The sequence below is a fragment of the Lates calcarifer genome, linkage group LG4 (genome assembly GCF_001640805.2).
Source record: "Lates calcarifer isolate ASB-BC8 linkage group LG4, TLL_Latcal_v3, whole genome shotgun sequence".
Classification (NCBI taxonomy): domain Eukaryota; kingdom Metazoa; phylum Chordata; class Actinopteri; family Centropomidae; genus Lates; species Lates calcarifer.
This window is the reverse complement of record NC_066836.1, coordinates 14,597,591-14,612,058: the sequence shown is the minus strand read 5'-3', so window position 1 is coordinate 14,612,058 and position 14,468 is coordinate 14,597,591. Positions and strand designations below refer to the sequence as shown.

Sequence of the window (14,468 nt, the reverse complement as noted above, 5' to 3'; positions counted from 1 at the left end):
AGATCAACTGCTCATGATTTCTACAGATTATTAAAATGTGCTTTTTCCTCCTGTTTAGATCTGTGTAGTGATGAAACAGACAACTCTCTTCCTCTTCAGCTTCACACACTCAAGGAGTTTGAACAGGTGAGAGCCTTTATTTTGAAAGATCATAGAGCTTGATGTGAGTGACACTACCTTGTCCTTCAGCATGATTAGTGACACTGTGGGCGAGCCTGATAAAAACGTGCTCTACAGGGCCATCTTGTGGTTTCATGTCTTACTACAAGATGTAATGAGCTGATTTGCTTTGATGCAGGATCCTCTCTGTGGGATCACACAACGTTGAGGACATCAGTAGTTGTTTTATCCAGAAATCCATGATCATAAACAAACCATCTGTAGTAAATGTCTTTATTATACTGTGCAGAAAAGGAGAACACCTGCAGCTGAGGATTTAGATGGAAAACACCCTGAACCCTCCTGATGGTTGAAGTCTGCCTCTGGCTACAGCATGGCCTACTTTAGGATTTCTCATAAGTGTCTGTTGCGCTATTATAAAGCATTGTACCAGTCACACTGTACAGAAATACGATATTAAATATTCTTTTTAGTGTTTGACAGCAGGGTGTTGTAATGAGCAGGGACAACAGTACTGACCCAAATTCAAACCCACATATGACAGTAATCATTTTCCTGCTTAAGTGAACTGGAGCAAAGGGCAGATTCAATACAAACTGCTGATTAGCATCCAAAAATTCATGTAAATTTGAAGCTGTGGAATTGTCAAGAAAATACAACTTTTGGTTATAATAAAATCATATTGGCTGGATGGAATAGAAATTTAGACTTAAATGTGAGGGTTTTTTGTGAAATGTCAGTGAAAGCATCACCATATTTAGTGCGGCTGTTATGAATTTGAATGAATATTGATATTTTTTGTTATTGCTATTTAAGATGGTTATGTGGAGAAAAACATCAGATCTAGTTGTATCTACAGGCACCTACAGAGATGAATTTCAAGGAATAGTTTGAGAATATTTAGACTCTCATGTCTGTGCTTTTAAGTATGGAGCAAGCTGTGGGAGGCAGTTAGCTTAGCTTAGCTTAAAAACTGGAAGCAAGAGGTAACTGATAGCCTGACTCTGTCCAAAATGACAAAAATACAACTACTAAAGCTCACTGTTTAACACACTGTATCTGGTTTGTTTAATCTGTAGACAAACTGAACTATGATTTTAACAGGAGATATGTAAATGTAAAAACAGTCTATCCATTCACCCAGCACTGTGCTGTGTCTCTGCTGGCTCCCTGACCTGAGGAAATCACTGCTCCTGGCTATTGTTCACCAAGAAATAACATTTAATTTCATTACATTTGTCTTATGTTTGTATCAAAACTAATCATCTCACAGCTCTAGCTCCATACAGCTTCATTCTACTTCTGCCTACTGCCTTTCTTTGGCATCTCTCACCCTTGTTGCTCTTTTGAGTCCATTGTCAGTCAGTAGACTCATGCAGTTTACTCAGCATTAGCATCGGCAGCTGTGCTCTTTGTAAAATAGTGCTGTTCACACAAGTATGGCTGATTATCCTATCAAACACCTGGACACTTTTCCTTCATTATACACCTCCATGCTCTAAAAACTGTTGATGTTTCAGACACATACCAGATCAGAATAAAACACAAACCAGGCACTAAAGCTGTCACTGAAAACTCACCACCAGTGATACCTTTAGTGTTATTCTGGAGTTGCTGCTGAGCCCTGTTAAAACAGGAGGTGTCACCAACCAGTCACGAAAGCTGAAGTTACTTTCTGAAGCAGCCAACTCGAAGCTGGAGTCACTTTCATGGCTGCCAGGTCTTGGATGTGTCACTTTTGCACCTGACATAAACACATTCCAACACACACTGCACGCACACATCTACTCCTGTTTATTTGTCTTTGACTAAGAACTGAAAAGTGAGTGTGTAGGAGGTCGTGTCATGTGTGTAGTAGTTTAAAAACACACACTGTGAACATGATGTCATCCCTAATGTTATGAGGAGACTCCGCTTGGCGCCTGGCCTATCTTTGCTCTGAATTATTTAGCAACAGCATGTAATGTGACACTTTAATGGACACGCTCATCGAACACATCAAGAACTGATAATGACGTAACTGCATGTGTTGGTAACATGTCGCTGTCAGTTTATTAAAGATTGTTTTATAGCCAAGGCTGTTACTTCTATTATGAGATTTTAAAAAAAAACTTAGTGGAACCCGTCTTCCTTTCTTTTTCTTTCTTTCTGTGTTCACTCATCTCTGAGGGACATTCAGGGATTCACCGCTCTGTGAGATTCAGGACACCTCCCTATTAATAGTACTGTGGCTCAGAGCTCCCAGGTCTCTTATTTCATCCAGCTTCTTTCCACTCACCTGTCTGTCCCACTCCCATGAGCCCCTCTGACTTTATTTCCCCATGCTAGTTAGCTTTTGTCCGGGAAGTTTCTGGTTTTTAAATCTATCATAAACATATAATAAATTCGGGGAAATCTTTTAAATCTCAAATGACATTGATTCATCCTTTTTTATTAATATTATGCAAAAGTACAAATAAATTTAATATTTCACTGTCTCAAAAATGTTCTATTGTTTATTTATAAGATACCTTAGTCTGGCCACTAGGGGGCACAAGAACACCAAAACAAGCTGTCAGCGTTTAATGTGGCTAACGAGTTAGAATAAAGGTCGCCTCTTTAGCTACACTTCCAGCAGACACTCAGAAGTTGTATTTCTGGTGGTCAAATAAGTGCAAGTTCGATATTTGCTCCCCTTTTAGCTCTGATTTAGTCTCCATCGACTCCTCAGAACAATATCAGGGTGTATCGCTCTCTAACGCTGGATGTTTAGCTAACTTTCTTCACTAGCTAGCTTTAGCTTGTTGCTAACTTTACCTCCTCCACTGTTTGGTGTTGTTGGACAGGTAGGACACTGTTTGGTTTATCAGTTGTTTGTTTGTTTCTCTGAAATGGTTGCCTGCTACTGCTTGACACAAAGTTAACTGAGACTGGTGAAACTGAACCATATAGTAAATCTGAAATAAGGCTTTTCAGAAAACCAATCTTTTGGCATGTGAGGAGAACTACTCGTGCTGTAGGATGCTACATATTCTTGAGCAGGTTTGAATTCAGAGAATTGAAGCTTTTAAGTTTAGCAACACAGGAAGCATATAAAAACTAACTAATTTGGTTTTGCTTACCAAACCTTTTAAATGTTTTTTGCTCGGTAAGACATCACATTTATTAGGAAAAAAGGAGACAGTGGTTTCCAAAGTTTCCAAGGTGTTTCCCAGCTTGATAAATTTGTGTAAGGTGTGCTGACAACCTTATTATAAAAGAAGATTTATTTGCTCAATGTGCAAAATGCTAAAATGAAACAAATATTATTGTCATTTCCAAAATTCAACTCTTATCCCAAATAAGTTGGCTTTACTAGAATATTCCTCACAATACTGTAGTAAAATCAGCTAATTTGGGATAAGAGTGTAGAGACTAAATGGAGATGAGTCAGTGTTGTGGTTATATAACATGGAGGCTGGCGTGGACACCTTCAGCTGTTCTCTCAATAGGGATCAACCTCCAGTCTTAAAAATATATTAAAAAAAGTGGGGGAGGGAAGGGGTTAAACTGGACAAATGAAATTCACCTTCGATATATCTGTGAGGAAGCAGACAAAATGAAAAGAACCCACATTTAACCTCTCTCTCTTCATGTCCCTGTTCCTTTTAGTGCTTGTGTTTTGCAGAGGGGTGAGATTTCCCTTCATATCACAAGTGCCTGTGAGTCCTGAGCGCCCCCCCCCCCCCCCCCCCCCTTCCACCCATCTCCCTTGGCAGTCTGGGATTCCAGGGATGTCTCCTCCAGTAAAATAAGCTCCTGTCCCGTCCCCCTAGTAGACCAGATCACACCATGGAGCTGACATGGCTGCATCTGTGACTACTCGGGCTGCAGAGTAGCCCTCTGCACGGCAAACGCCCTATTAGACTCTAGTGTGTGTGTGTGTGTGTGTGTGTGTGTGTGTGGTTTTGTAGATTGTATCCCAATGGCCTGTTAGAGGCCGGGATGCTGCTTTGTAAATAATTTGGCCTTTCCAGGTACAGCATTATGCTCTTTTGGAGCCGGAGGTAACATGTCTAACGGTTACCGGACTCTAACACAAGGACATGCCTTGACAGTCGCCGTCCTTTAATATGGACTCTGTATTCACCCATGATACGGAGAGGTCGAAGACGACTGTTCATTTCTGACCTATAACGGACATGTCAAGCAGTGTCGGTGCTCTTTGACGGTCATGTCTAACGGTTACCGTACTTTGTCACAGCACCTGAATGACCTGAAGAAGGAGAACTTCAGCCTCAAGCTCCGCATCTACTTCCTGGAGGAGAGGATACAGCAGAAGTATGAGGAGAGCAGTGAGGATGTCTACCGCACGGTGAGTACAGCAGGTCTCACTGAGAACTGACGAAATGAATGGGGACATGTTTCACTGGTGATGAATGGGATTGTAAGTGGTTGCTCTTCAGGGGCCAAGGGTCATTTCATTAACAAAAAAGGATCAGTACCAATTGAGTTTTGCTTTGTTGAGATTTGGCACTAATCAAAAGAGTTGATTTGTTCTTTTGTCAATAATATTAGATGAGTGTTATCATGACAGTCTCGAAGAGTTGCTTTTCCTGAGCTGCTTCCACTGTTTGTTGACCCAGCTGTCACCCTGTCCTGTTTGAGGTGATGTGACCTGCCATGTGTTTGTTTTACCTAGTGCTTGTTTTTAGATATGGCCACCATGTGAAGGACTACACGTTAACTAGCTTTTTGCTCAGGAACTTTCATATGATGCAGTTTGTGTGTGTGTGCCTCTCCGTCAGCTGTCCAGTAGGATCTCTGCTTTGCTGTGTGTTGCTGTCTTATGCTGGGATTTATGAAGATTTCCTGTTCTTCAGTCAGACAAACTGAATTTAGTGTCACCCCATAGCCCGCAGATACTTTAGATTTACTGCAGCAGCGGAAACATAGAGACTTAGTGAGATGTGCATGTGAGCCTGTAATGGAATCTCAGCAGTTGGCCAGTGATGAGAAATAAAAGAGAGAAAAGCAACAGATTGAAACGTGTCAGTATACCCAAACATTAAACGCTTTAAATTACTGACATTTGGCATCAAATCTGGTAATCTTCTGTATTTTTTTTTCTAAGGAAGCACTGAACCAAAACACCAGATGACGGCAGTCTGTGGCCTCATGTTACTGTATTTAAAGATAATTCCCCACAATGAGGTGTACAGATTTGTATTTGGAACAAATACAGCACTGGCATTAGATCAGTACTTGGAAAAATACCCTGAGCTGAGGTACTGGAATTGGTACAGGGAAAGAAGTTGGATCAATGTGTCCCTAATTAAAAATAATAATGTAATAGTAATTTTAAATTGTATTTCACTGAAGGTAAGTTCTTATATTGCTACTTGTATTTGGACAACATTTAATATTTGAGGATTCAGTGAACATTTGTGTACCTCACAGTGAGTTATAGCCCCAGAGATGACCTCAGAACTCCATGATTTGGTCACATAGAGCTCCCTCTGCAAACCTTTGGGGAAAAATCTATCACACAGTGTAACACTGTATTTAAACAACAAAATTGTTGTTTAAATATTTTATGTAGCAAAAATGTCAAACATTGTCTCAGTCCAGCTTCTTAAGTATGAATATTTGGTACTTTTCTGTTTTGTAATGTTGAATGTCTCTTGGCTTCAGTCTGTTGGTCAGACAAAACAAGGAATTGAAAGATATCACTTTTAGTTCTGGAAATCTTTTTTGACATTTTCTGTATTAAACAACTTATCAAAAACAGAAAGAAAAAGTGATAATAAAAATGATAAGTTTGTTATAGCTTTAAAAATGGCAGCATTTTAGAACTATTTGTCTCCTTCTCAGAGTCTCTGTGAGTGCACTGTTTTACATGTATTGTGCTCTGCTTGTCTCTGAGTGTGTGTGTGTCCTGCGCTCCTCTGTATGTGTGTGTGTGAAGGTGTACACCCTCAATAAGGTGACCCAGTTCAGCTGGTGTCTCTTTGCAGGAGCCAGTCAGCTTTTAAAACTCGTCTCTTTCTTCTTCCCTTTGTTCCAAATCCCCCCCGATCATCAACAGCTCTTTGATATGAGAAAACAAAATGGCTGCTTGATCCAGCCAAACAAGACTTGAGTGTCCTGTCACTTATCCTCAACAATTACTGCATACCAGCAGTGACTGAGTGAACCGATCCCACATCATACAGACGTCCAACTGGAGTTTAATCCCTGTGCTTGACAGTCTCACTGTGTGTGCTTAAAGGTTAATCAGTATAATCACTTTTTTATTGGAGACTAAATCTTTGTACTGTAGATGTTATCAGACCTTAGCGTCTCGTATCTCTGCTGGTTGAGTATCATGAACAGAGTGGCAGTGTTCCCGTCCTCTCTCTAAAATATTTCAGTGTAATACAGTACAGACTAGGTGTGTTGGTCCTGGGCACATAGTGATCTCTCCAAGAGCTTGAGGGACTCTATTTATAGAGCACTGCTGAGTACACTGATTTATTTATCACATGTATTCATATGAGTGTCCATATGACACCAGACACACTTTGTTACACGTGTTTGTGTTTGTGTGTTTCTCCTCAATGTATGGTTTGTTTTATTGGTGTATTTTGGAAAGCATAACATTTCATTAATGTCAGTGCACTAATAGATGTTATGATTTAGTAAGTAAGTAAGCATACATTTGGCATCTTGTGCTGCAGAGCATTATTCACAGATTTCTAGGGCTGCCCAGATTATTATTCACATAGAGTAATTGTTGATTATTTTTCTAGTAATCGATTATTTGGTCTACAAAATGTCAAAATATACTGAAAAATGTCCATCACAACTTCTCAGTTCACAGTAATGTCTTCAGGTGTCTTGGTGTGTCCAGCTACCAGTTCAAAATTCAAAGATATTCAAATTGCAATGATGTACGACAGAGATCAGATGTGTGAATCTTTAGTCCCTGTAGTATTAATAACAGAGTGAGCAGGATCACTGATGCACTGAACCCTGAACGATAATACCTGTCAGTGGGTGATAAGTCATTATGAGGTTGCAGGTGTATTTGTCTTATGTGTGACAGTCCTGTCAGTGTAGCCATCTCCCTCTTCCTGCACTGCATGGTTATTAGTGGATCTGTTGCTGAGGGCGGACAGGCCAGGAGGGGCAGGAATAGCAGGTGCACTGAGATGGGGTGGTCTATATTTAGAGCTGTTTTCAGGATGGGAAGATGTCTCTCTTACTGTAAACCACACTGACACACACACAGGAATATATGTGCCTCTATGTGTGGTACATTATTTATTGTTAAGCATTTAGGCAAATCATTTGCCATCATTAGCTATGCAGAGCATATGTCTGCTCATATGTTGCATAAGTTCCAGTTGGTGCTGCATTCCTTAACATGTAAGAGATAAACAGGTCTGAGTAAGTAATGAACATTATAAGCACAGGATTTGCTGAGGCTCAAATAGTTTATTATTAACATACAAAAACTTAAATTCAGTTATTAGGGATGTTTTGTTATTTTAAAATGTCACAAAACAATGAAAACTGTCCATCATCCAGTTTCCCAGAGCAACAGAAAAACTCCTCATATTGGAGAAGCAGCATCCAGATTCTGCTTAAAAACAATTACTTGATTATCCAAAGCTATTCCAAAGCTGATATGGGCACTACCCAAAATCAGGACACCTCAGGTATCTTATAGGAAAATTAAGTTATTTTATCATGTTATCAAACAAGTTATTTATCATAAGTATCATAAGTAAGATATGATTTGACTTTTCATTTCACACTGCTGTTTTGTTCATGAACATTAGTTGGTCTTTGCAGTAATCTCATGTTAGCAAACAGCTGACATGTTGTGATGTGTTGTGTTGAGCTGTGACGGTGCCTTTCAGGAATATGTTTCTAGGTAGATTTCAGGCTACCAGTGTAGGTACACATGCGGCCCAGCTCTCTGCATGAGTGTTATCGTCATACATAAAGCTCTCTGGCACAGACAGGGGAAGGTCAGCAGCCTGGGAAATGCACAATGAGTCACTGAAACTTTTCTAAGGAAATAGGGAAGGGAAGAGGCACGAAGGAGAGACGGAGAACCGAGAGGCAGCTAAACCAAGATGATAGACGAGAGAGTGGACAGTCTGTTGAGAGGAACTTGCAAAGCTGCAGTGATAAAGGTGATAAAACCAGTGAGACCAATTATCTGATCTGAGTCCAGCAGACGGACAGACAAACAGATAAACTGTCCTCTCTCTCTCTCTCTCTCCTGTCTGAGGTCAGAATGGAAAGAATGAGCCCCATCATTCCTGCTGTTTAAATTCTCTGTCCCCTAGCCCAGTTTTAAGAGGCCTGATTGGCTCAAATGTGTCCCTCTGTAGACCCCCAGCAGGTAAACAAACCATGGAGTTTAGCCTTTGGCCCCAGTGGTGAGTATCTGAGCTGCCCTGAATTCTCCAGCTCTAAATATACCAGCCGTGACAGCACGGTCAGATGCTCTGAACTAATGATATGCAACACCCACAGGCCCTGATTCACACAGCAGAGAGATGTAATGACTGACAAGAGAACATGACAGATAAATGCATGAAATGTGAAGAGGAGATGGAGGATAGCAGAGATTTAGTCAAATCTGTCTTTTTTTGATATATAGAATCTTTATCTAAAATGATGAGAAAGTAGATTCAGTGTTCCTTTTCTCTGCTATATGACAAGCTTTGCCATTCGTCACATGTATATGTCATACATGTACTTATAAGTCAAGTGTGTAAGCCAACATATTCCAAATGAAAACTGTTTTCTTGTTGTGTTTTCATACCATCATAGTGATGGTGATATATGTGATTTAAAAGGTCACAGACTTTGTAGTTTTTGTACTTGATGAATGTTGTTACATACACTGGGAATATTATCAGCCATATTCTCACAGGTGTTTTTAACACTGGCCTCTTTACACATCATACAGCGTGAGTCCATAGACTCCTCTCTGGATTATTTCAGTTCACTGAAACAACCTGTGTATTGTCATGTCAGTTAAGACATTTGACAATACTTTACACTTTACACCCAATCCTTACCACTTTTCACCACCACTGTTTCAGCCTTATAAATAGTTTACAGAAATTTAAATTACTAAACTAGTTTTCACAAAAAGGAAAGAGATATTAAACAGCTGCTGTAAATCACTTTTGCTGTTTGTGTTTGGAAGATCCATGCCAAATGTGATAGCTACAGTAGACTGACCACTCACGTTTTCCTACAGAGTGCTGGTTTTGATCAGGTTTGCTCAATGCCACATACATGGGATTGTGAAAATAAATATTTATTGTTGTTTTTTAAATCTTGGAAAATCATTTAGATTATAATTACTGAGAGAAAATTCCATCTCAAAACCGACACATCATGTTTCCATATTCCCCCTCATGATGCTTGATCATTTTAACAGCGTATTATTGCATTTATCACCAGACCGAGTCACATCCAATTCAGAGCTGCAATTTGCCAACTGACTCTGCAGAAGACTGTTGTACAAATAGCCATTTATCTGTCACTGAGATGTGTAACGATGATGCGTGATGAACAATGAATTGACTGACTGACCTTACTTCTTACTCTTCATCTGTTGCAGAACATCGAGCTGAAGGTGGAAGTAGAGAGCTTGAAGCAGGAGCTCCAGGAGAAACAGCAGCTTCTAGACAAAGCCCTGTAAGTCCACAAATATTAATTATAAATGTTTATTGCTGTGCAGTTCTAACCTTTGAATTAAGAGTAGTAGTCTGTAAGACTGAGTTTTTCTGTCACAAACTGTTTCTGTACCTAATTAGAAGTATCACAATATCAGAAGTCTCTCCTGTCTGTCTTATCGCACTAGACATGCAGGTATCAGCTTTTCTTCGGCCTTTATTTAATACTGTGCATAGTGTGTATCGATGGGCAGATACACAAGTTGCTGCATAAGAGTTGATAACACAGATGAATCCTCTGTAATGCTCTATTATCCATCTGTCCGTGTGTCAGACCTGAGTGTGTTTATGTGTGGTTTGTGCGCCTCCATCTATGGATGTTGGCTGCAAGAGGAGTAAAGTGTGTCCCTACTAGAGATTAGCTGTAATTCTCTACATGGTCCTGTCTTAACTGTGCTAACACCTCATATCTCACTAAACAGCTCATATGTCATGCAGCAGCTGATAGAGACAATACACACACAAACGCACACACACAAGCACGCAATGGAGATTCGCAAACCCTCACGTATAGACGAATGTAATCAACAATGTAAGTCCCTGCTGGTGTTAGCAATGTGATGAGGGGGAATTGTCCTTTAACCAGATGGTTTGGTTTTTACAGTCTCCTCCTCCTGCCCCAAGGCGGAGATTGAAACTGCTGCAGGGGTTTAGTGGATTGTATGAGACACAGTATGTAGGAATGGCTTGCTGGGTCGTTTGCATGGCTGTATTACAATTCCTGCTCTATAATGCTTACCCTTCATAACTGTTCAGCCCTGCACTGCTTTGATTTGACATATTATAAAGAGAGTCATTTCTGCTGAAACTGTCAGAGATGCTGCTTAAAGGTCAGTTTGCTGACCTTTAATTTCATATGGTTTGTGACTGCTCAGCTGTTAGTGCACTTGGAAAGGATAAATTGGCTCTTATTACTCATCTCTGTTTTAGATGGTGTCATTGCTCTCTCTCTCCACACATCCTTTACTGTGAAAAGCTGTTGATGATAGCAGTGATAGCAGAGATGATTCTTACAGTGAAGTCAGTTATTATTTTTTGCTGCCAGTGTTAATGATGAGTGGTAATCTAACTATCAGTGCATCGGTTGGGAAAAGTGACTATTTCTGTGCAGCTCCAGATCAACATGGAAGATTCTTGTCTTAGCAGCAGAATATTCTGTGTTTTGAGTATCAACCTGATTGCCAGAAATTACTGCTGTGGCCAATCACTGGAGCTGCAAAAACACATCATAAAAATCCATGTAACAACAATAAAATTGCTGTTCTTGTCTCATCTTATAGCACAGGCTTATTCAACAGATTCTTGACTTGACTTCCCACTGCCTTTCTTGGTAGTTTAGATTGTGTACGTCACTGACAGACCACTGTCACTGAATCCTCTGCCTTCTGACTTCTTACAGAAGGAGTGGTCCTCATAGGCAGCTGAAGGTCTTGTCCACTACACATAAAGGACACTTGTCCAAGAGACAGACGTTTGCATTACTCAGACTGGTTCAAAATATCCCAGTTATTTGAGCTGTTGCATGTGGCGGACAAGAGTTAAAAACGTATGTAGAGAGGGTCCAGAACAGGACTCATGGCGACAGAGTGGCGTGTGCCATTCTGGGAGCAGGAATTCTGGGATGGGGTCGTTGACTGACTAAGTGATACAGACAAATGCCTGCACAGTTGGAGTCCAAAGAGTGAAGGAGACACTTACGTTATGAGCCACATAATGTGGTTGTAATAGAACAAAAAGGAACAAGATGTGTCTAAGTTTCAAATATTCATGTTTCATGCATATACATGTATTTTCTGTCCTCTTCGACAGCACAACAGCAGAGAGCTTGACCAATCACAATGAGGCAGAGCTGCAGAGACGGTGTCAGGAGAGACAGCAGGAAATTGACCACATGCAGCAAGTGCTTGAGACCAAGATTCAGCTCCTGCAGGAGGTCGGTGCATACTTACACCTTCAGCTATTTAAACTGACACAAAGGTGACTCAGATTTACAAATCTTGACAGTTTCACTCTTTGTGTGTGTCTGTAGGAGGCCCAGCTAGCACGCAGCGAGGCTGAGCGGATGGCCTCACTAGCTGGATCGCACTCCCACGCCTCCCTACTCTCCCTAGACACCCCCATGGAGGACATCCCAGAGGATGAGAGGCCTCCGAGCACCCTGTCCCCATCCAACACCAACAAAGACAGGTGCAAGCAAATCTCCTCAACCTTCACCAAAAACAAACTAAATCCATCTCCAAGTGGCACTGACCGACCGTGCTTCTGTCTGTGTTCAGGTTAATAGAGGAGCTGACTAAAGAGCTTCGCTCCAAAGAGGCCCTCATCACAGAGCTGAGCGGAGAGAAGACGACCCTCACACTCAGAGTGGGAGAGCTGGAGGGACAAGTTCAGGAGCTGTCTTCATCACTGCTGCAGAAGGACAAGGATGTGGAGGTAAAAATGCCTTTTGTTTCTGCTTTGAATAAAACTCCTCTTCAGTGGCATCTCTGCAGCTGAGTCTTAGCAAACTGATACTCAGACTTTACCATATAGTTTTTTAGGAAACCTTCAGTAAAAGTCTGTCTATGAACTCTTTCTATGTGTGTACAGTCACACCCTGTACAGTTTATGTTGCCCTGCTATTATTACTGCATTCCTCTGGACCACCATGTTTCATCTGGTCTGACTTCTATTCTAGAAAGAGGTTCCTGAAGCAGCATATGTGACATTCCTCAGCCTTATTTTAACATCTATTCATGGAGGTCACAAGAGCTTTCACACACAAACTGCTACTTGAACAAACACAGACACTGATGTATGCTTTTGTATATTTACATATGCAAGTGTTTACATACTTGTGCACAAAAAACCTACATGAGATCTCCTGAAGAAACCCATCATTTCACAGATTTATTTATTCATTTTCCCGTTTCTGCATGCATCTTCTTTCTCTGGCAAGCTAAAGAACTGAAAGATCAGATTTAATTACTGATTTTTCAGTTCCTAGGTTGGTACATACAGGAGGTTTATTGTCTGTCCTCTCTGTTACACAGTACTATCAGGAGGAACTGGGCCGAGAGAGGCTGCGCATTGAACAGGAGATGCAGGTAGGTGCATCCCACTTCAGTTTAGTATTTAACTTTAACTTTGGTTGATTAGCCTTCACATATTCTTATACAGTTCTCCACTAAGTGTCAGAGCCACATCACAGCGCTCACTGTTGAAGTCCACAGCTCTTTGTTAGACACACTCTGCCTCCTCATGGATAAGTGACACATCACATTTTCACATGAGAGCTGACAACTGCAGATTCAACATGACATGTATTTGAATAATTTGTTCAGTTACTTGAAATTGAAACTGTAGTGAAAGAAAGATGGAGATCGGAAAATTCATAATATGTCCAACACAATATAATTTGTGCAAAAAAGAAGGCAACCAACTTCATTTAAATTTGACCAAACAGAATGAGGCACAGTATTGAAAATATTACCTAAATGTACTCTGCCTCTGCAGAGTGTTTTCTGCAGAGATCAACATAACAGAATCAATACAACTACTCTGTATAATACAAGGACAGAGGCATTGTTATACAATAGCTGAGAGAACTAACTGTTAACAATGTCATGGTAAAAGGTAAAACATTCAGTGTAACATCCTGCAGTGAACTCAAACTTTGCTCATCTTTGTGCAATGAAGGTTTCATGAGTCATTGTGACTCAGTGGCTTATTTCAGTCACACTGGCCAATGATACAGATATGAGTTAAAATTACAACATACAACTAACAAACAGAAATGAGGAACATGAAAAACAAAAAGAAAAATGTGGTTATTAAACCTGCAGTGGATGAAGCGTTGAAAGTACAGCCCATCTTACAGAGGCTTTATCTCATCACGCAAAGTGCCACAATCTCATTACATTTACAGGCTTTAGCTGCAGTGACGTCCCCAAGGACACATTTCTCCTCAGATACATAATGAAACCACAAATGGAGATTGACCATTACCTTGACATGCATCTCCCTCCACCCAGAGTGAATCCTTACCATTTGTCTGTCCTATAAATTAATAATCACAGCCATAACCATTGCATAACCTGCAGTGCAATGCTGGTTCTTGTTATTTGGCAGTAGCTTGAGTGTGTCACAGTATTTATTGCAAACATATTTGTTGCTGGGCGAGTTGCGCACAAACAGCGTTTTGTTTCCACGATGCCTCTGCAGGCATTTTAACTTGTAAATCAGTTATGGATGAGGGATGCAAATGTACTCGGCAGGCAGGCTCTCTGCTCCGATTTCACACGGGACGCACGTGTGCATAAAGAGTGTGCATGTGTGAGTGTTTGCCTCTGTTAGACGGCACTGAAAAAATAAACAAATCTGAGCACCATGTTCACTGATGGACACTGTCTATGCAAAACATTCAGTCACTAAGGGAACAGTAGAGCCATAAGCTTCATAGTATAACTTACATATGTAGTGTATGTATATGTATTGGAGTATTAGCTGTGTATAGATAGAACCTCAACAGGAGCACAATAAGGAGACAACGTTTGTTCCTCTGATGGCTGAATTTGAACTACCTGTGTGTTGAAATACGGGTTGTTGGGTTAGTGCAGAGGACATTTGACTTTACAAAATCAGAGTGACAGTTGTTTGTTG

The 14,468-nt window shown here is 40.6% G+C and overlaps 1 protein-coding gene across 7 annotated transcripts in view; it reads left to right on the top strand.

Annotated features, from left to right (window-relative positions):
* The window catches only part of LOC108883565 (myomegalin), a 43,521-nt gene that overhangs the window by 1,847 nt on the left and 27,206 nt on the right, over window positions 1–14,468 (top strand). For all 7 annotated transcript variants that reach the window (XM_051070069.1, XM_051070073.1, XM_051070068.1 and 4 more), the window contains exons 3-9: window positions 59–126; window positions 4,343–4,453; window positions 9,713–9,789; window positions 11,637–11,760; window positions 11,857–12,014; window positions 12,104–12,260; window positions 12,860–12,913. In XM_051070069.1, the coding sequence (XP_050926026.1) occupies window positions 59–126; window positions 4,343–4,453; window positions 9,713–9,789; window positions 11,637–11,760; window positions 11,857–12,014; window positions 12,104–12,260; window positions 12,860–12,913 (749 nt within the window). The remainder of the gene's footprint in view (window positions 1–58; window positions 127–4,342; window positions 4,454–9,712; window positions 9,790–11,636; window positions 11,761–11,856; window positions 12,015–12,103; window positions 12,261–12,859; window positions 12,914–14,468) is intronic.